This window comes from Schistocerca nitens, chromosome 8 (assembly GCF_023898315.1).
Source record: "Schistocerca nitens isolate TAMUIC-IGC-003100 chromosome 8, iqSchNite1.1, whole genome shotgun sequence".
Taxonomy (NCBI): domain Eukaryota; kingdom Metazoa; phylum Arthropoda; class Insecta; order Orthoptera; family Acrididae; genus Schistocerca; species Schistocerca nitens.
Window position 1 is genome coordinate 216,941,328 of NC_064621.1, and position 21,346 is coordinate 216,962,673.

General features: G+C 41.6%; 1 protein-coding gene across 2 annotated transcripts in view; it reads left to right on the plus strand.

Annotated features, from left to right (window-relative positions):
- The window catches only part of LOC126198644 (zinc finger CCCH domain-containing protein 11A-like), a 61,875-nt gene that overhangs the window by 18,554 nt on the left and 21,975 nt on the right, over nucleotides 1-21,346 (plus strand). For both annotated transcript variants that reach the window (XM_049935108.1, XM_049935107.1), the window contains 2 exons: nucleotides 4,218-4,286; nucleotides 15,015-15,134. In XM_049935108.1, the coding sequence (XP_049791065.1) occupies nucleotides 4,227-4,286; nucleotides 15,015-15,134 (180 nt within the window). In that variant the 5' untranslated portion in view covers nucleotides 4,218-4,226. The remainder of the gene's footprint in view (nucleotides 1-4,217; nucleotides 4,287-15,014; nucleotides 15,135-21,346) is intronic.

Here is a 21,346-nt window from a genome sequence, read left to right on the forward strand (position 1 = left end):
AGCTCCTCAGTGCCCTTGCACATTGCCCCGACACAGCTCCTGGACGAGATCGGATCCACAGTCAGATGATTAAACATCTCTCATCTGACTACAAGCGACATCTCCTCGTCATCTTCAACCAGGTCTGGTGCGATGGAGTTTTTCCATCCCAATGGTGGGAGAGCACTAGGTAAAATCTCACTTGATGTGGATAGCTATCGGTCCATCGGCTACACCAACATTCTTTGTAATCTGCTGGAACATATGGTGTGTTGGCGGTTGGATTGTGTCCTAGTCATGTGGCCTACTGTCTCCATGTCAGGGTTGCTCTACCACTGATAATCTTGTGTATCTAGAGCCTGCCATCCAAACAGCCTTTTCCAGATGCCAGCACTTGGTTGCCATCTTTTTTGATTTACGAAAAGCATATGACACGACCTGATGACATCATATCCTTACCACACAATATGAGTGGGGTCTCTGAGGCTCACTCTCGATTTTTATCCAGAATTTCCTGTCGCTTCGTACTTTCCGTGTCCAAGTTGGTGCCTCTCATAGTTCCCCCCATATCCAGGAGAATGGGGTCCCGCAGGGCTCTGTATTGAGTGTCTCTATTTTTAGTGGCCATTAGTGGTCTAGCAGTAGCTGTAGGGCCGTCCGTCTCACCTTCCCTGTACGCAGACAACTTCTGCATTTCATACTGCTCCACCAGTACTGGTGTTGCTGAGCGGCACCTGTAGGGAGCCATCCCCAAGGCGCAGTCATGGGCTCTAGCCCATGGTTTCCAGTTTTTGGCCGCAAAGTCGTATGTAATGCACTTCTGTCGGCGTCGTACCATTCATCCAGAACCAGAACTTTACATTAATGACGATCCACATATTGACTCTTAGGACTGGTTTTTGATGCCCGATTGATTTGGATACCTCACCTTCGTCAACTTAAATGGAAGCGCTGGAAGCACCTCAATACCCTCTGGTGCCTGAGCAACACTGGGGTGCAGATCGCTCTACACTGCTGCAGCTCTACAGAGCCCTTGTTCAATCCCACCTTCGGCGGCACCCTCAGCATTGCGTTTACTCAACCCAGTGCACCACTGTGGGGTTCGTCTAGCGACAGGAGCTTTTAGGACCGAGTCTGGTGACCAGTGTCCTTGTGGAAGCCGGAGTGCCTCCATTGTAGGTTAGGTGTGCACAACTGCTGGCCAATTGCATAGAACACATTCATAGTTCTCCTGTGCATCTGAATCACAGTCTCCTTTTCCCACCCACGGTGGTTCATCTCCCGCATTGGCGGCCCAGGTCAGGGCTTCCAATTGCAGTTTGTGTCCGATCCCTTCTTTCAGAACTGGAGTCCTTGCCTTTACCACCTATACTTGAGATCCATTCACGTACAACTCCATGGTGTACACCTAGGCCGCAGCTTCGCCTGGACATTTCATGTGGCCCTAAGGACTCAGATGACCCTAAGGCTCTCCACTGCCACTTCCTCTCGATTCTTGACAAGTACTGAGGCCACGAAGTTGTTTACACCGACAGCTCGATGGCTGATGCTCGTGTCGGCTCCGCATATGTCCATGGAGGAAATATTGAACAGCATTCCTTGCCCGATGGCTGTAGTATTTTCACTGCCGAGCTGGTGGCTATATCTCGTGCTCTTGAGCACATCTGATCATGCCCCCGAGGAATAGTTTGTTGTGTGTACAGACTCCTTGAGCAGCCTACAAGCTATCTACCAGTGATACCCTCGCCATCCTTTGGTGGCGTCCATCCCAGAGTCCGTCTATGCCTAGGACCTGTCCCGTCATTCAGTGGTGTTTGTGTGGACCCCAGGACACGTCGGCATCCCAGGCAACAACCTTGCTGACAAGCTGGACAAACAGGCTACACGGAAACCACTTCTGGAGATGGGCATTTCTGAACCTGACCTGCGTTCTGTCTTCCACCGCAGGGTTTTTCGGCTTTGGGAGACTGAATGTCATAATAGCATGCGCAACAAACTGCGTGTCATTAAGGAGACTGTGAATGTGTGGAAGTCTTCCATGCAGGCCTTTTGCAGGGAATCAGTTGTCCTGTGCCGGCTCCGCATTGATGACGCTTGGGCGACCCACAGTTACCTCTTGCGCCATGAAGACCCGCCTCAGTGTCTGTGCGGTGCCCAGTTGTCAATGGCCCATATTCTGGTGCTCTGTCCCACTTTGACAGCCCAGCGACAAAATCTTGAGTTACCGGACTTGTTGCTGCTCATTTTATCTGACAATGCCTCATTGGCTGATTTAGTTTTACGTTTTATTCGTGAGGGTGGGTTTTATCAATTGATCTAAGTTTTAGCACATGTCCTTTGTCCCTCTGTGTCCTCCACCCTAGTTCTTTTAGGGTGGAGGTTTTAATGTGTTGCAGATTGGCTGGCTTTTCCTTTTTATTCTTGTGGTCGGCAGCACTTGTGGCATTGTTTTATTAGGAACAAGGGACCAATGATCTCGTAGTTTGATCCCCCCCGCCTCTTTTAAACAAACAAACCAACCAACCAACTGTTGGATGAGAAAAGGGGCATTCCTTTGCAGCTGATTCTTCGGAGTGGAGAGAGGATTGAGAGTGTGTTGGAATATGACACAGGAAATCTGTTTGCGGATTAGTCTGAAGGATAGTGCCTACCTGTGAAGGCCTTTGTGAGAGCATCTGTGTATGAAGCAAGGAAATTTTTGTCACCATAGATACGTTGTCCCCGGTTGGCCAGGCTGTATGGGAAGGATTTTTTGGTGTGGAAGGGATGGCAGCTGTTGAAATACAGATACCGTTAGTAGTTGGTGAGTTTAATGTGGATAGAGGTGTGGATGGAGCCATCAGAGAAGTGGAGGTCAACATCCAGGAAGGTGGCATGCTGAGTTGTGAGGAGGACCAGGTGAAGCGGATGGGAGGGATGTTAAGGTTGTGAAGTAATGAGGATAGTGTGTTCTGGTCCTGAGTCCAGATTGTGAAGATATTGTCAATGAACCTGAACCAGCCTAGGGGTTTGGGGCTGTGCTAGACTAGGAACATTCCATAGATGACCCATTGGCCATTGGATTGGCATAGAAGGGTGCCATGCGATTGCCAATGGCTGTGCCACAGACTTTTTTGTGTACCTTTTTATACCTTCCTGTGAGCCATTAGAGATCCCATCCATACCTCTGCCCACATTTCACCCACCAACTACAGTGAGCAGCTATCTACCCTTTTCATAATTATTTATATTCTACTACGTTAATTATTTCTTGATGTTGGACTTTTTTCTTGTCGCGTATGAATGATTTTAATCCTATAAAGAACTTGAAACACGCTGAACTTTACTTCCTCAGTCAGCATTTTTATCTCTTTCTTCCAGTGGATGAACTGATAGGTGTGTGTAGGACAGTTTCAAATAATATGGGCAACACTGTTGAAATTTATTTCCGTTAATACACATTTATTATGGAGGAATACAATTTCATGGTTAACAGCTTGACAATAAGGAGTTCTCATTTTATCACAAAAGAAAGTTAACAATGTTCAGAAACTTCATAGATGTTTACTCATTGATGTCTCAATGCAGACTTTGTAAAATCGACTGTACCCTACTGTCGCTCAGCAGTGGCTGGCTTGCATTGTTCATGGAGCCTATTTAAGGTTTGTGTAGGGAAGGTATTGCAAAATATTAAAATACAGAGCAAGTAAATAACTATTAACAACATAAAAGAAAAGAGTAATAGGTAACACTTATACGTGTTTGGTCATTAAGCTGTTTTTATTAATAATATTTCTTCAGCTACAAAATTTAGAAAAAAAAGACAAAATTCTCTTTTTTTAATATAGAATCAGGGCTTTCAGATGTTATTTTAATCCTGAGACAGTTTTTGGTGGGTCATATACGTAACTATGTGTGCTTTTCCTGCGTCTTAAATTTACCATTGTCTCCAGTCAAGTGTGTCATACTTTTATCTCTGAAGACTATAAAAATGCAACTTTTAAAAGAATTTTGCTGTGTTATGTACATACAATATATGGATTCAGTAACAGGAAGAAAAAACTTATATTGGTATTATTTACGGTATCGAAGAAGGTGGAGGTATTTCTGTCTTGTGTTTCAAGCTCTATTGGTCTTTGGAAGCACTTTTTTTTTGACATGATGCAATAGTGATGTAGCAAAGACACAGTATATTGCATTAAAAATTGAAACTTTTTGTCAGAGAGAGTTGCTTTACCGTTATTGGTCTTATATTTCAGTTACGCATTATGGATGCTGCTAGGAAGAACAATGACTGCTACTTCTACTACTACTCTACCTGTTTGAAGGTAAAACAAAACGTTTATTAATATTATTTGAAAGTTAAATGTTATTATTGCTGTGGTAAATTCAGTAATATATTATAAACAATAGAGGGTATGAAGTATGGTGTTGAATAGGGCGGGTGAAATAAAATAGAGTTGGGGAAACACATTTAAGACTGAAGCAAAATTAACTCATGCTAGTGAACAGGAGAACTGCGCATTACAGAAAAATGTTTGAGAAAGTAACAGGACCAGACATGTTTAGTAACCATTATTTATCAGAAAAATCAGCATCACTACTTTGAAGAGCTGTTGCACAACCTCAAGATTAGTCTTTGATGTACAGAGTCTAGTGTCCACATTGTAACAAATTTTTCAGCAAACTGTTAATGCTAAGTGGTATGTCCAGAAATTGTTTAATTTTTATGTGAGTCAACTCAAAGGAGATGAATGACCGTGCATATACACTCCTGGAAATTGAAATAAGAACACCGTGAATTCATTGTCCCAGGAAGGGGAAACTTTATTGACACATTCCTGGGGTCAGATACATCACATGATCACACCGACAGAACCACAGGCACATAGACACAGGCAACAGAGCATGCACAATGTCGGCACTAGTACAGTGTATATCCACCTTTCGCAGCAATGCAGGCTACTATTCTCCCATGGAGACGATCGTAGAGATGCTGGATGTAGTCCTGTGGAACGGCTTGCCATGCCCTTTCCACCTGGCGCCTCAGTTGGACCAGCGTTCGTGCTGGACGTGCAGACCGCGTGAGACGACGCTTCATCCAGTCCCAAACATGCTCAATGGGGGACAGATCCGGAGATCTTGCTGGCCAGGGTAGTTGACTTACACCTTCTAGAGCACGTTGGGTGGCACGGGATACATGCGGACGTGCATTGTCCTGTTGGAACAGCAAGTTCCCTTGCCGGTCTAGGAATGGTAGAACGATGGGTTCGATGACGGTTTGGATGTACCGTGCACTATTCAGTGTCCCCTCGACGATCACCAGTGGTGTACGGCCAGTGTAGGAGATCGCTCCCCACACCATGATGCCGGGTGTTGGCCCTGTGTGCCTCGGTCGTATGCAGTCCTGATTGTGGCGCTCACCTGCACGGTGCCAAACACGCATACGACCATCATTGGCACCAAGGCAGAAGCGACTCTCATCGCTGAAGACGACACGTCTCCATTCGTCCCTCCATTCACGCCTGTCGCGACACCACTGGAGGCGGGCTGCACGATGTTGGGGCGTGAGCGGAAGACGGCCTAACGGTGTGCGGGACCGTAGCCCAGCTTCATGGAGACGGTTGCGAATGGTCCTCGCCGATACCCCAGGAGCAACAGTGTCCCTAATTTGCTGGGAAGTGGCGGTGCGGTCCCCTACGGCACTGCGTAGGATCCTACGGTCTTGGCGTGCATCCGTGCGTCGCTGCGGTCCGGTCCCAGGTCGACGGGCACGTGCACCTTCCGCCGACCACTGGCGACAACATCGATGTACTGTGGAGACCTCACGCCCCACGTGTTGAGCAATTCGGCGGTACGTCCACCCGGCCTCCCGCATGCCCACTATACGCCCTCGCTCAAAGTCCGTCAACTGCACATACGGTTCACGTCCACGCTGTCGCGGCATGCTACCAGTGTTAAAGACTGCGATGGAGCTCCGTATGCCACGGCAAACTGGCTGACACTGACGGCGGCGGTGCACAAATGCTGCGCAGCTAGCGCCATTCGACGGCCAACACCGCGGTTCCTGGTGTGTCCGCTGTGCCGTGCGTGTGATCATTGCTTGTACAGCCCTCTCGCAGTGTCCGGAGCAAGTATGGTGGGTCTGACACACTGGTGTCAATGTGTTCTTTTTTCCATTTCCAGGAGTGTATAATCAGCAAGGCAGAGCAATAGCACCCTACCTTGAAAACCTCACCATGAATGCATGAGGTATTTGGTGAGGAGAGGACAATCAGCAGAGGTAGTCAAATCTCATATCCCTTTGAATCACCTGATCTCTTGTCTCGTGATTTTGAGCCGTGGGGAAATGAAAGGGTCAGCTATACTCACATAATCCTTCCACACTGAAAGAGCTGCAGCAAAACACTGGAAATACAATTGCTGCTATCTCTCTGGCAGAGCTACTACACATTCCTTGCAGTTTGATAAATCTGCATCAATGATGCCATTTCCAGCATCTTTTGTGGTTGTTTATGAACAAGTGTCAATCCTGTGTCAGTCTTATTGTAAATATTTTCCGGGCCAGTTTTACTTTTGAGCACAGTACATACATGCGTGCATGTGTTGGTTTCCATTGAGTGTCACCCACATATTATTATGTTATGTATAAAAAGGAATCTGAAGCAAGGTGTTGACTTTTACGTGATATCTGTAAACATTTCCTATCTTGGACCTCTATTTCCATGTTGAAGTAAAATATAGCTTATTATCAAGTCTGATTTGTAATATAGCTCTGTGTTATTTTGTGAAATAATATTTGGAATTTTTTGTTGATTATAATGTAAATTGTTTGGGCAACTTATTTTGCTGTGTCTGCGACTGACTGTGACACTTTTTTATTCTTCCAGACTGTCATTGTGCCATCATGATTTTCAAAAGTGTTCTATACAAATGTGAGGTTACTCTAGATGTAGCATGTGAGCTGATACAATACTTAAGGCAATGGACTCATGTTTTATAGTATGGTGACAGTTCGAATCGCTTCCTGCCGTCCAGAAGTGTACTTTCCTTCGTTCTCCTATGGTTTGAGGCAAATTCTGGGACAGGTTCTTTGAAATGGATGTGGATGATTTCTTTCTTTTTCCTTCACAACCCAAACTTGTGCTCCAGTCCCAATACCTCGTTTTCAATATGTTAACCCTTGATCTTTCTCTTGTCTTGATGCAAACAGATTTGGTATCTGTCTCGGGACAGAATTATGACTCATCAAAGACCATAACAGATATCCAGCCATGCATTAGGATCTCATTTTGTTGTTGAGATGTTTATGAGCGTAAAGGCCATTGCATGGTGTTAGTTTTAATTGGTTGTCACGGATCCTTAGCTTGTTTTCAGCGGTTGTTGTAAGTGCTATAAGTGAATTGCCTTCTGTCACATATTCTGACAGCTTCTGAGCAAGAGATAATGATTTTGAATGCCACAGGGATTGGTACTGGGCCCTTTCTGGTTTCTGACTTGCATAAGTTATCTTCCTGTGATAACCAAGTGAGGCAGCACTGTAGTTAGTCCACCAGATTTGAATACAGGGCGCCGATGGTGGTCAAATCCCCATCTGGCCATCCAGATTTAGGTTTTCTGTGATTTGTCTAATTTGATGAAGGCAAAAGCCAGTATGATTTTCTTCCCCATCCTTCATTAATCTGAGTTTGTGCTCTGACCCTAATGATTGCATTGTTGACAGGACATTAGATGCTAGTCTACCTTCCTTTAACTGCCAATGCCTTTAAAGGCTCAGATGAAAGCTGAAGATACCTATAAAAGGTTCACAGCTAATTTAAGTTTTTACATCACAGCGTCTCATATTATGCAATTTGAAACAAACAGCAATGACCTTTTAGCACCAGAAGTAGACAGTCATAATTAACTCTAATAGTCCTGATTTATTTATTTACTTATTTATTCAGAATTGAGTTAAGTTGTAACACAATTTTAGGTATGCATTTTTTTTAGTGTTTACAAAAAACTGGCGGAGTTCCAGAAGGACATAAAGACAGTAGGGCAACTTTTTGTGAAGTTTAAGACTCAGAGCAGTTTATTTGTTGAAGTACCATTATTTTCAAATAAATGTAATTAAATTTGAGTTTTGGGGTTAAAACAACTGATAAATACAATAAACAAACAAAGTAATCTTACAAACATATTTTATGCAACTGTAAGATAACATAAAAAGGAACAAACATAAAGGGAACATCACATTGTAGGCACATTGTCATAGTCTTTTTGTGGCAATTTTGACATTTCAGTTGCGTCTTCTTTTTGTTTTCTTGTCCGATGGTAATTTGGCAACATCATGTTGCCTTCCATCAAATCGAGACTCTTGTCTTGCCCTCTTGCTAGGACGCCCTCTAGTATTGCAGTGACAGTTTGGTGATGTAATGTCAGATGATCTGTGGCTTCTACATTGTCCTTGTAAAGATCCCGGGCATTTTGCTGTGCATTATCTATGAAATGCGCAATGATGAGAAATATCACTTTTTTCCTCTTGTAGAGCATCTATACAGGGATACATTTTGATAAGCTCAATCTCTGCCCCCTTATGAGCATTGTAGGAATGTAATAGGTTAAGCTGAAGCACGCTAATCGTTTTCTTTTGTTCCCTGGAAAATCTTGCTATGGAGCACAATGGTTGAACTCTGTAAGAGTAGATGGCTACATTAACAACATCATTGTCTTTCCAACGGACAGTGGAAATTCCTCATGCTGAGCCAAAACAAAGTACCCTTTTTTCTTATATCATTTTATCTATGTATAACAGAATACAATTCTTAACTCGTTTCCACTTACTGTTCAAGTTGCTTCCACACCCCTGTCCTTTAGGTCATTTAGCTGTTGAACACTGGTAAAGAGGTTTTCAAAGAAAATTCACCAAGGGACTGGTCCACTTACATCATTACCACATCATAGCCCATACCTTGGTTTCATAATCCTTACTACACATGCCAGCTTGGTGATAGGGTTAGAGTCAAATAATATATCCACCGGTGATGCCTCCACACTAGAATTTTAATCCACATCAGATTGGTTTCCCTTTTATGAATATTTGCACCTGTGACTCCCAAAGTACGGGACTGTCGATTCATTGACAGAATGGTGCCGCACATTAGGTGCAAATTGTTTGAATCTCTCTCTCTCAGCATACACACTAACAGTCCCAAAAGATCCGATTTCTGTAAATTATCATTGTCACATACTAACAGATTGGAAAACGCAAAGTGAAATTGATCCATAGACACAGCATTTTCTGTGAGGTCATTGTGATTGTGTCTATCTGATTGATAGTAGATTTTTCTGCGTGACAGTGTTACGTAACCACTTAGCAGAAATATTGCAATAAACACCAACATCTCATCTTCTGAACAGTCTTTCAGCTGCATACTGATTTGTGTAAGTGACCAACATTTGAAGCACTTCTTTGTCACAAAACTGTTGGAAATATTCGAGCAGTGTTCGCCTTTTCTTCATGTCAATTGTGCACTTTAGAAACCATTCGGGTGTTAGATTACTTTTTCATTATCTTTTTGTACCAAATAGTCAGTAATCACTGGAGGTCACCCATTTGTTCCTCATTATGCACATTCTCAAGACCATCTTTAATACCTCTTACCCATTTCTGCACCATCCCATTGCTCTTAAGTGCCGAGAAGTGTGCTTTATGCAATTGTTACAGAATGTTTAAATTATCAAACGTTATGCTCAGGTGGCAGTTTTCTATGAGGATGCTATTCAGAGCTTATGACAAGTGCCTTAATATTGGTGGGAAATATGTAGAAAAGTGCATTAAAGTACAACATTGAGCTTTCTCCGGTGGAATCTACATTCATCATCAAATCAGTGCCACCTGTAAAATAAAAAAAAAAAGGGGGGTGTATTTTGTCACATGTTGAAGACCTGTTGCTATTATCTAGCATAGTTTTAAAATGTATAAGATTCTAAAGGTGGTTTACATACACACTGTACTTCTAATTGTACTTTCAAATCTTCCTGTATTAATGTTAAATTTATTAATAACCAGTATTATAAATAAATATATCTGTGTTGTCTGTGTAAAATTTTACTGAGATACCATTGTTCCTTCACAAAGCAGTCTTATTGTTGCGTTTGTAAGGGCCCTAATTGGTGAGGGTAAGTATTAAAAACCAGTCATATACAAAGTCATACAATATTTGAACATAAGAAATAAATAAATAAATAATTCTTTCACACAGCAATTATATCACAAAAACTCTATATTATGCTAAAACTTGCTCTTTGTCACAATATAAGTACACTCATATATGCTTTTTCCTAGTACACACACCATACTGATTCTCGTGTTCAACATTAGAGAACAGTAGTGTGTTATATGACTGTTAGTTCCAAGAGCCACTGCCAACAAACCCTGGACGCAGTATCATATGCTTTCTTTCATTATTCTTAATATTCTATCCACTTGGCCCATAACCTACTTTCTCATTGCCATAAATGTATCACTTTCTAGCCATGCAGCCCTAATAACCACTCCACACTGGCTGCCACTTGACTCTACTACTCAAAGATTACAGTAGTTCAAAGACATTACTGTAAGGCAAAGATACCATACATTTCTCCGCAAACATTGGAAAACAACAAAAACAGGAATAAGCAAAAACTTGCAGATAATAAACTTAGAATCACATAACTAATACCCTGACTGTAGGAGGATACAGGATGACTTGGACAGAATTTTTAATTGATATCATGAATGATGGCTTGCACTAAATGTAGAAAAATGTAAGTTAATGCGGATGAGTAGGGAAAATAATCCTGTAACATTCAGATACAGCAGTAGCAGTGTTATGTCTGACACAGTCACATTGATTAAATATCTAAGTGTAATGTTGCAAAGCGATAAGAAATGGAATGAGCATGTCATATCAATAGTAGGAAAGGCGAATGCACGACTTCTTTTTATTGGGATAATTTTGGGAAAGTGTAGCTCATTTATAAAAGAGATGATATATGGAATGTTAGAGTGACCCATCTTTTAGTACTACTCAACTGTTTGGGTTCCCCACCAGGTCATATTAAAGGAAGAGATTGTAACAGTTCAGATGCATTCTTGGCACCGGTAGGTTCAATCAACACACAAGAATTACTGTATTACAGAGATTTTTCATGAACTCAAATGGGGATCCCTAGAGCAAAGGTGACTGTCGTAGCATGAGATGATATTATTGTGTACACTTCGTCGAAGGTGTAATCAGGGTTAGAAAAAGAAACCATATTGATTTATTTGCCCACGGGGATACATGGCAAGGGTTGCCAGGAGAATGAGATAAGAAAACTAGAGTAGCCACAGACCCATTTCGAAAGAGAAGGGAAAATTCTAAGACGAAGGAATGAAGCCATTTAGTATCTGCTCTAGGCATTGGCTCAGACGGGGGGAGATTTTTTCGGACATGGCTCGGAGAGCCCTCAGTAATACCTGTCAGGTAATGTGACATGATTTGATTGGAAAGGCGGCTCTTCTAACAACAATTCAGCCTTTTCCACTGTGAACCAGTTGATTATTGTTGCATAGCTGAAAGGTGGATGGACGAAATAGGCGGACTCTTTGTAAAACCTAAATAATAAAAATCACTCATGTTTGGGACCTGGGGGTATCTTGTGTACCTCCTCCCTTCTCCCTGAAAGAGTTCATCATGGGTGAACTCTACAGTCTCAATAGGGTCATAAATATGGGGGTAACAATATTTGGTTTTCATTTAACAGTGCAATATTTTAATTTCATTTAACAATTCACACCTTGGAACATGAGTACAATTGTCACTGTATTGTCACTGTATGGTGACTAAAATTGCCAACATAGGAATGTGACAGTGGCAGCTTTGCAAAGGTAGTAGAAACTGGTTTCAGACAGCTTTGGGGAGTGCAAGCAACTGAAACATTCATATGACAAGGATTAGGATTTAACATAAAAATCACTACATGTTTATGGGTCAGGGTTTATTATTATTAATATTATTATTAATAATAATAATAATAATAAAGGAAGTGAATAATTGATTTCTAGTGTTTTTAGAGGAGGTGGCGGTTACAATGTAGTTTGTAATAGAGAAGAAGTTGTATGACGTTGAAAGGCCTCTTCAGACTGCAGTTGCCCTGTTTTAGAATGACATGAGCACACAGTGCCCAGCATCCTTATGGTGATGGGTAACTGCCAGGGTGGCATCAATTGTTTGCCAACCTGACAATAAGGCAGATTTAAATCACAGAACAGAATATTGAAACATGGTTGTCTGTATGTGTTTTTTTTCCCCCCTCACCACCTTTAAGTATCATCACAGCCTAATTGACTCAATAAAAGTTAAACAAATTGAAAATATATTAATGTGTGGAAGGTGCCAAGTCAACTACTTGATTAAATCCTTCAGAGCATCAGCCAGGATAAAATTAAATAGGTTTGTCTAATAAAACTATAAAATGAAAGCTGCAAAACATGACACTTCTCATTGTATTGCTATGTCTTGTAAACAAGTAATAAATCATTTACAGCAAACACTTGAAGGGCGGTTCCTTTGATCCAAATTTATATGATTGCAAAAGCAAGGTAATTAAGTCTAAGTGAACCAAATAGAGATATGTTTGAAAATCACAAAAGTATGCAATTCATAAGACAAATACAAAATAATAGTTTTAATGAATGTGAGATTACAAAATTACGGTTTGTGACAGTGGGAAAATAAAATTTGTCACAACTTTTGCACTTTAACATGGTTGAAGCATGTAGTCAACTGTAGTGGCTGCATGTGTTTCTACTATATAACTTGCATGTGAAACATTAGTACGTAGTCACATTCAGTATTAGAATAGCAAGCATTGTGGAAGTCACTGTGGGAACAATTATATTAAGTAAAATTTGATAGACTGCCGTAATATGTGCGGCAGCTCAATCCAGTGATTTTTGTTGGTGTTCCTGTGCCAGCGACTAATCCAAGGAGTTGAAAAATTCAGTGCAGTTAATAACCGGAAGAACTGATAGGGTAGGATGTGCACAGAGAGAGAGGTTAAATTCTGAGATGAATGACAAAATGGTTAGATTGTGGCACCCGAAGTTTCTTTCAGCTGTGCAGAGAACCGAAGTTCAGCTGCCACAGTTCTAACACTGTTCACATTGTGCTGTCATCCACTGTTTCACACTCCAGAAAGTTCAACTCTTTCAATCCACTGTTCTTTTTGCAGCACTCTCTGCAAAACTATAATTTTGTTTCTTGCAAATTTGCTTTATGTCACATTGACTGTTGCCGTTGCTGTATGTTGCATTCTTTTTTATGTTTAATACCATTCCATGATGTTCTTATACTTTCTACCATCATTTCACTTTTATAGTAATATCATTTATTTGATTCACCATTCAAAAACTCTGTTCTGGTTTTGCCCCTGTGTTCAACAGTGGGTATTGTCCTGCCCATTGTAAACATGTGCCTTTGGTTCTTTCTTCATCATGATTTTAATTTTAGTAGTAGTCTCAGTTTATCCTCCTCTGTGACTTCTTCACTAAAGATTGTCTAGTTGCAATAGCCGCATTTAAGGGCTATAATTGGAGCATGGAAGTATTAAATACTGGATGGTCATGTACAAAGTGGTACAATATGCCTACCATTAGAAATAATAAATAATTCTTCACACACAGCAGTTATATCAAATACAGTTATTATACTGAAACTTTCTCTTTCACGTAATATAAGTTCATCTGTGTACACTCTTTCCCAATACACTCACCTTACAGATTCTTGTGTTCAACATCAGACAGAAATGTAAAATTTTATGACCCCTGTTTCTGAGAAATTTGCATCAACCGATTCTACTACTCAATAATTAGCATATTCCAAAGAAATTGCAATAAAGCAGATATACCTTACACTTTGCACAGCTTCGTTGGACTCTCCGGGTTGGTGTGAGGTTTCTTTTCAGGAAATCAAAAGCAAAGTTTTATAAAAACAACCTTCCTCCACACCCATCCCTCCCTCTGCACATTCTTTCCTCTCCTCTTCCATCTTCCTCATATTCCCACCTTTCAATTGCCTACTCGGACTTGTGCCAATGTTTGAACTTTGTCAATAAGGAACTGTAGACAGTCTGTTTACATAAACAGTGAAGTTTTACAAATAAATTCTAATTTGTTCCTGCAACTTTTTCAAGTTTAGTATTATCAATGGTACTCTGATTTTTCTTCAGACATCGTATTGAGGGATTCTCTTGTCTTTTGGTTGTTCCAGTTAAGTCCCACAATCTGTCACCCATCTTACCACTAAATACTTAAGATGAGCATTACATAAGATAGATATTTAGTTCTACTCACAGTGCTGTTGACAAAATGTGCAGATACATCATGTTTAACTGGGAACCTTGGACTGTGTTGTGATGTAGTGGTTAACATAGCTGGCTCCTGACACAGATTCCTGATGGCCACCTCAGATTTTTTTGTGGTGCAAAATGCTCTGTCTAGTCACACCAGTTGAGAAGCAGCCTAAATAACTATGGCACAAAATTTAATACATTAAGATAAATAGATCGAGAAATGTACAGCCACTAGCTCCAAAAGCTTGCACATTTCTTTAACTTTCGTATGTGTTTCTCCTGCTTCCACTTGATGAGCAGATTTTTTTAAATCCATCCAATTATATTTTCAAAACTTGATTATTTTCATTGATATACAAGCAAGAAAATTAACACACAAGCAGCCAAATTGGCAATACTATCGAAAGGATGGGTGCTGCTCCACACTGAAGTGTCATCAGTTATGTAACTGTGTTTGTGGTACCAGTTAGTAGCACTTTTATTTATGCCATTTTGGTTTGTCATGGTGTCAGTCTGTCATCGTGCTGTGATGCCTATTGGCAAGCTGATGGAGTCTTCATATACATAATCCTTGAAATAGAATAAAGCAATATTGACAATTGAATTATGTAAGTATTTTTTGTAATTTCTAAGAAAAAAGGCATATAAAATACTTATTCACTGAACTTCTAACAGAATTTGTAAATTACTTGCAGGGAGACGGTTGTCTTTTTCGACATGAGCCATCAGCCTTGGGTTGTGAGACAGTTTGCACATACTGGCAGCAAGGCAAGTGTTTGAACCAGCACTGCAACTTCAGGCATATGGAACTAAGGGTAAGATACAAAAACAATATAATACTTCCACTTGGATGTTCATTGTTACTTCATAATCATTTTTTGCTTGTTGTGCTTAGTGTTTAGTGTTTGTGTTTAGTAACTTTTATTACTCCTTATTTTTGAAGACTATGGTAGGTGAGCAATTTATTCCCAACTTGTGCATATTGTATGTACCGTATTTACTCGAATCTAAGCCGCACTCGAATCTAAGCCGCACCTGAAAAATGAGACTCGAAATCAAGGAAAAAAAATTTTCCGAATCTAAGCCGCACCTGAAGTTTGAGACTCGAAGCAGAGAGAGAAGTTTTAGGCCACACCTCCAAATCGAAACAAAGTTGGTCCATTGTAATATGAGACACAATTTAGGTCGAATAAATGACGATACAGCTACAGTAGTTTGGTTGTCGTAAGCTTAGCAGTTAAGCTTTACCAGGTAGTCATTGCTATGCGTCAGGCGCTCCGTCCATATTTATACGGGTACCCTTCCTTTTTCACGTGCTTCGTCTGGTTTGAATTGATTGCTTATTTTTCTTTCTTCTGATAAGTGCCATTCTCTTTGTTATAGGTGTTTACGTCACTCTAAGCTTAAAATGCGTTACTGTACTGTGTCACGCATTGTTCGTCGCATTCTGATAATGAGTGTTTACGGCCTGTCGCCGCTCGCGGCATGGGTTGCTTTTGTGTGCGCTACCACTGCTTATGATTTAAAAAGAAGAAGAGAGAGGAATCGTCTCATTAGCGAAACAATGGCAAGAGACTGCTATTTGTTGTTACTTACATTGCTGCTTTCTTTGATAATGATCAACAAGAACCAAATAATAGGCTGCGTATGATGGAAGATGTTCTGAACGAGAGTTTAGCGAAAACTTTTCTCCGCTTGAAAATCTTTGCAGACGCCTCTTTAGTAATTATATTCTGCACAGAAATTAGAGTCATCTTAGATTTAAAAATCTAGTCAATTCCCGTGCTTCAATTCTGACTGTTTCACTATTAGGCATAAGAATAAAACGAATATAAACATGACATGATATGTATATTCTTCCGCGTTTGCTGTTGTCGCACTCTAGTTTTGTAGTTTATTGGGCAGAAAGGATTTAAATGAGATAGCAGCAAATACGAAAGAAATATGGTGAAGAGAATACGCGTGTGATTCACAATTCATAAAAGTTCCTATTAGCAACCATCTCTTCTCACAGGTAGGAAAAAATTCAGAACGTAGAGTTGGCCATGTTGACAAACATCCCAAACGGTCTTGCCAGTCGGATTTTCGTAGTACATTGAAATGCTGCTACATTCGAAGATGAACAATACAGAATTTGTATTTACTTCGTTGGATAATGTATGAAAATGAAGTGGTCGAAACTCGGGGCGGAGAAAAAAGCTCTTCTTCCACCCTTTTTTTTTTTATGACACAGAGGTTTTGGCACCTGTATTTATCTTTGTGCCTGCAAAGCATGCCTGTTGTAGCGCTACATATATTCGACGGCAGAAGTTAGTTGTGGCGGCACCTACCAACATTTTTCAGAACTTCCGCTTACTTTGCACTCGATTCTAAGCCGCAGGCGGTTTTTTTTTGGGTACAAAAACCGGAAAAAAAGTGCGGCTTAGATTCGAGTAAATACGGTAGTTAGGATGATTAGATGGGTAGCTTTTACAGTATTTCCTCAGGGATAAGTGTGTTATTGTAATGAATGTGATAGCCTTTTCAGTATATTGCATAAACGAAATTTGCATCTTGTACAGTTTCATGTAATACATACAATTCCAAGGACTGTGAAGTAATTAACTTACTCATTCCTTCAGAAGGGTAAAATTTTTGATACTAATTTGCTAATTATTTCATGTGTGCATTAACTGTGAACTCACCTGTGTGTAAATCAGAGTTCTTCCTCTACACTTAATTGTAGACATTGATTCTTTTGCTAATATTGTAAAGACAAACTGTAGGGACACTTTTTGTCTGATGTGTACTATTGTACATAAAATCTATTCTTAGGGTAAAGTACATTTTCATTGTTGGTATTAAGTTACAATTAACTTCCTCATTTTGGGCAGCTGCATGTCTCATTCACAGGGAACTTTAATATAGTTTTCTTCATTTGGTACAGAGTATCTAAATATGTAATAAAACAACAAAAATAATCAGTTATTGGTAATATAACATAAACAGATAGATAAAAAATCTACTGACCAAGCGGTGGCAGGGGAACACACACACACACACACACACACACACACACACACACACACACACACACACAAAGGATTTAACTATTACAAGCTTTCAGAGCCAGTGGTTCCTTCTTCTGGCAGAAGACTTGAAGGGAAGGAAGAGGGGTGAAGAAAAAGGCCTGAGAGGTTTAGGGAAAGGGGTACAGTTCAGAAAAGCCACCCAGAACCCCAGGTCAGAGTAGACTTACCAGATGAGATGAGAAAGAAACTCTGATTGTTGGGGACTTCACTGAACGAGATTTGAGAACCTGAGAGCTTAAAGGTGGAAGACAGGGTAATACGCAAGATAGAGATTACTACTAAAACAACACATATGAGTCTTGCAGCGGGGTTGGTCACAGGGGTAGGAGCCATAGGATAGGGAGATGGGTGCAACAGTAGCATAGGGTCTGACAAGAATGTTACAAAGATTGGGAGGACGATGAAAAGCTACTCTAGGTGTGGTGGGAAAAATCTTGTACAGAAAGGATCTCTTTTCAGGTACTGATTTTAGGAAGTCATGGCCGTGCTGAAGTAGCTGATCGATACCTTCCTGACCAGGATAATACTGGGAGACAAGTGGTGTGTTCTGAAGTTGTTTTTTTGGAGGGATCAGCAGTACCAAGATTGGATGTGATTGCACAGGAAATCTTCTTTTGAAGTAGGCTGTTGGAATAATTAGGTCCTTCCTGAAGTGAGAGTGGTGGTGTATTACTGTAAAGAGCCTGCATCTGAACAAATATGTTTGCTTTGAATGCCAAGGCTGTATGGGAGGTAAGGTTTGCATGGAAAGGGTGGCAACTGTCAAAATGTAAGTACTGTTGTTTGTTGGTAGGTTTGATGTGGACGGAAGTGTGTAGCTAGCCTTCGTTGAGAATGAGATCAGCCTCTCCATGAGTCCATACAGCAAAGGTGTCATCAATGTATCTGTGCCGAACCAGGGGCTGATGGCTTATGCGTCCCAGGAAAGCCCCCTCCAAGCAACCCATGGAAAGTCTGGCATAGGAAGGACCTATCCTGGTTCCCATGACTGTACCCTGATCTGTTTGTATGTCTGACCCTCAAAGGTGAAGTAGTTGTTTGTAAGTATAAAGTTGATTAAGGCGAGTAAGAAAGATGTCATATATCTGGAATCAGGTGTGGGCTGACTGAGGAACAAGCAGCAGACCGACCATGTACATGGAGAACGTTCGTACGTTGGTATAGAGACAGGAGGGATCAATGGTGAGAAGCAAGGTGTGATGGGAGTGGGACAGGCACGGGTTTCAGACGATCTAGGAAATGGTTGGTATCTTTGATATAGGAGGGAAGTCTTTGTACTATGGGTTGCATGTGCTGATCAACTAAGGCAGTTGTGCTTTGAAGCCAGCAACTATAAGGTGGCCAGGATGATTGGGTTTGTGGATCTTAGGGACAAGGTAAAAGGTTGAGGCGCACGGTTTGGGTGGGGTAGGAATTTCTATGGATTGAGGTGTAAGTCCTTGTGAGGAGCCTGAGGTTTTTAGGAGGGACTGCAGATCAGTTTGAATCACAGGGATGGGATCTCGATGGCAGATGTTGTAAGTACAGGAGTTGGACAGTTGGCATAGACCTTCGCTGACATACTCCTGTCGGTCAAGTGCCACAGTGGTAGATCCATTGTCTGCCTGGAAGGATAATGATGTAATCATCAGCTTTTAGGGATTGTAGAGCCTGGAGTTCTGCAGAGGACAAGTTAAGGTCATGTTGTAGAAACCTGGGGAAGGGTCGTGAAGCAATGCTGGATGTGAGGAATTCTTGGAAGGCTTGTAAGGGATGATTTTGAGACAGTGGTGGTGGATCAAGTTGGGATCACGGTTGGTATTTTTCAAGACGGGGTTCAATACCTGATTTGCTGTTAGAAATGTTTTGGTATTGGATTGCGAAGTGATATTTCCAGTTGACATTATGTGTAAAGGAAAGTAGGTCTTTCACCAAAGAAGCATGGTGAAATTCAGGTTTAGGGCTGAAAGTGAGACTCTTGGATAATACAGATAATGCAAGGGGGGTGGGGGGGGGGGGGGTGAGATGCTTTGGATGAGAGGTTATGGCACTGTACAGTTGTGACTGGTTCTTGTGATTATGAGTTATTACAGGTCAGGGAGGCTGTGGGATATTAAGGAGATTGTCCAAACTTGGTTTGTGGGAGTGGGAAAGGAGTTGTGGTTGATGGTGTTGCTGTTTCGGGAGCTGCAGAGGGACAGGAAGGGGAACACCACTGTTGAGGTGCTTTAGGAGAAGGTGGGATAGCTTTCTGAGGTGAAGTCTGGCATGTCGTTGTAGTCTGAAGTTGGCTTGGAGGATGGTACCCTCCAAGGAAACATGAGGGCAGATAACTGCAGGATTGTGTAGTAAAGAAGTCTGATGGAGAGGAAACTGTCAGGTAAGGCAATTAGGTCCCAGATTAGTTGGTCAGTTCAAGCGATGGCTGTATTTGAAACTGTAAAAGAGGCTGGTGTAGAGTAGGATTACATCCAGAAACGGGGACTTTCAGTGTTATGACTTTGGAAGTAACTCCAAGGGACAAGTAGGTTTCAAGAAACAGAATGTGCAAAACTTGTTTTCGAAGTAACAGCTACACACTTCCGTCCACATGAAACCTACTAACAAACAACAGTACTTACATTTTGACAGTTGCCACCCTTTTCATGTCAAACCTAACCTCCCATACAGCCTTGGCATTTAGGCAAACTTATTGGTTTGGATGCAGACTCTTTACAGCAGTGCACCCTCACTCCAGCCTTCATTGGACGTAATTATCCTAACAGCCTACTTCAAAAGCAGATTTCCTGGGCCATCACATCCAATCTTGGTACTGCTGATGCCTCCAAAAAACAACTTCGGAACACACCACTTGTCACCCAGTATTATCCTGGTCTTGAATGTATCATTCAACCACTTTGACAAGCCCATGACTTCCTAAAATCATGGCCTGAAAAGAGATCCATTCTGTCTGAGATTTTGTCCACCACACCTAGAGTAGCTTTTCATTGCCCTCCCAATCTCCACAACATCCTTGTCAGACCCAATGCTCCTTCTGCACCCATCTCCCTACCCTATGGCCCCTACCCCTGTGACCATCCCGCTGCAAGACTTGCCCTGTGCACCCTCATACAACCACCTATTCCAGCCCTGTAACTGGCAAAGCATATACTATTAAAGGGAGAGCCACCAGCGAAATGACACATGTCATATACCAGCTGTTATGTAAACACTGTTCAGACTTCTACATTGGCATGACTACCACTCAGTTATCAGTCAGGATGAATGGGCATAGGCAGAGGGCGTATACAGGGAACACACAATATCCTGTTGCAGAGCATGCTGTACAACATGACAGTCATGACCTCGGTAACTGTTTCACCACTCGTGCCATCTGGATTCTTCCCCCAGACACCAATCTCTCAGAACTCCACAGGTAGGAACTAGCACTACAACATTTCCTTGGTTCTCACCACCCACCTGGCCTTAATTTACGTTAATTCCTTCCATCTCAGTATTTATTCACAGTAACTACTCCTTGGACCTTGCCGTCAGTGGGGAGGCTTGTGTGCCTCAGCAATACAAATAGCCGTACTTTAGGTATAACCACAAAGGATGCGTATCTTTAGAGGGGCCAGACAAACGTGTGGTTCCTGAAGAGGGGCAGCAGCCTTTTCGGTAGTTGCAGGGGCAACAGTGTGGATGATTGACTGATCTGGCCCTGTAACACTAACTAAAACAGCCTTGCTGTGCTGGTACTGCGAACGGCTGAAAGCGAGGGGAAACTACAGCCATAATTTTTCCCGAGGGCATGCAGCTTTACTGTATGGTTAAATGACGACGACGTCCTCTTGGGTAAAATATTCCGGAGGTAAAATAGTCCCCCATTCTGATCTCCGGGCGGGAACTACTCGGGAGGACGTCATTACCAGGAGAAAGAAAACATCATAGCTAATACTTGGTTTAAGAATCATGAAAGAAGGCTGTGTACGTGGAAG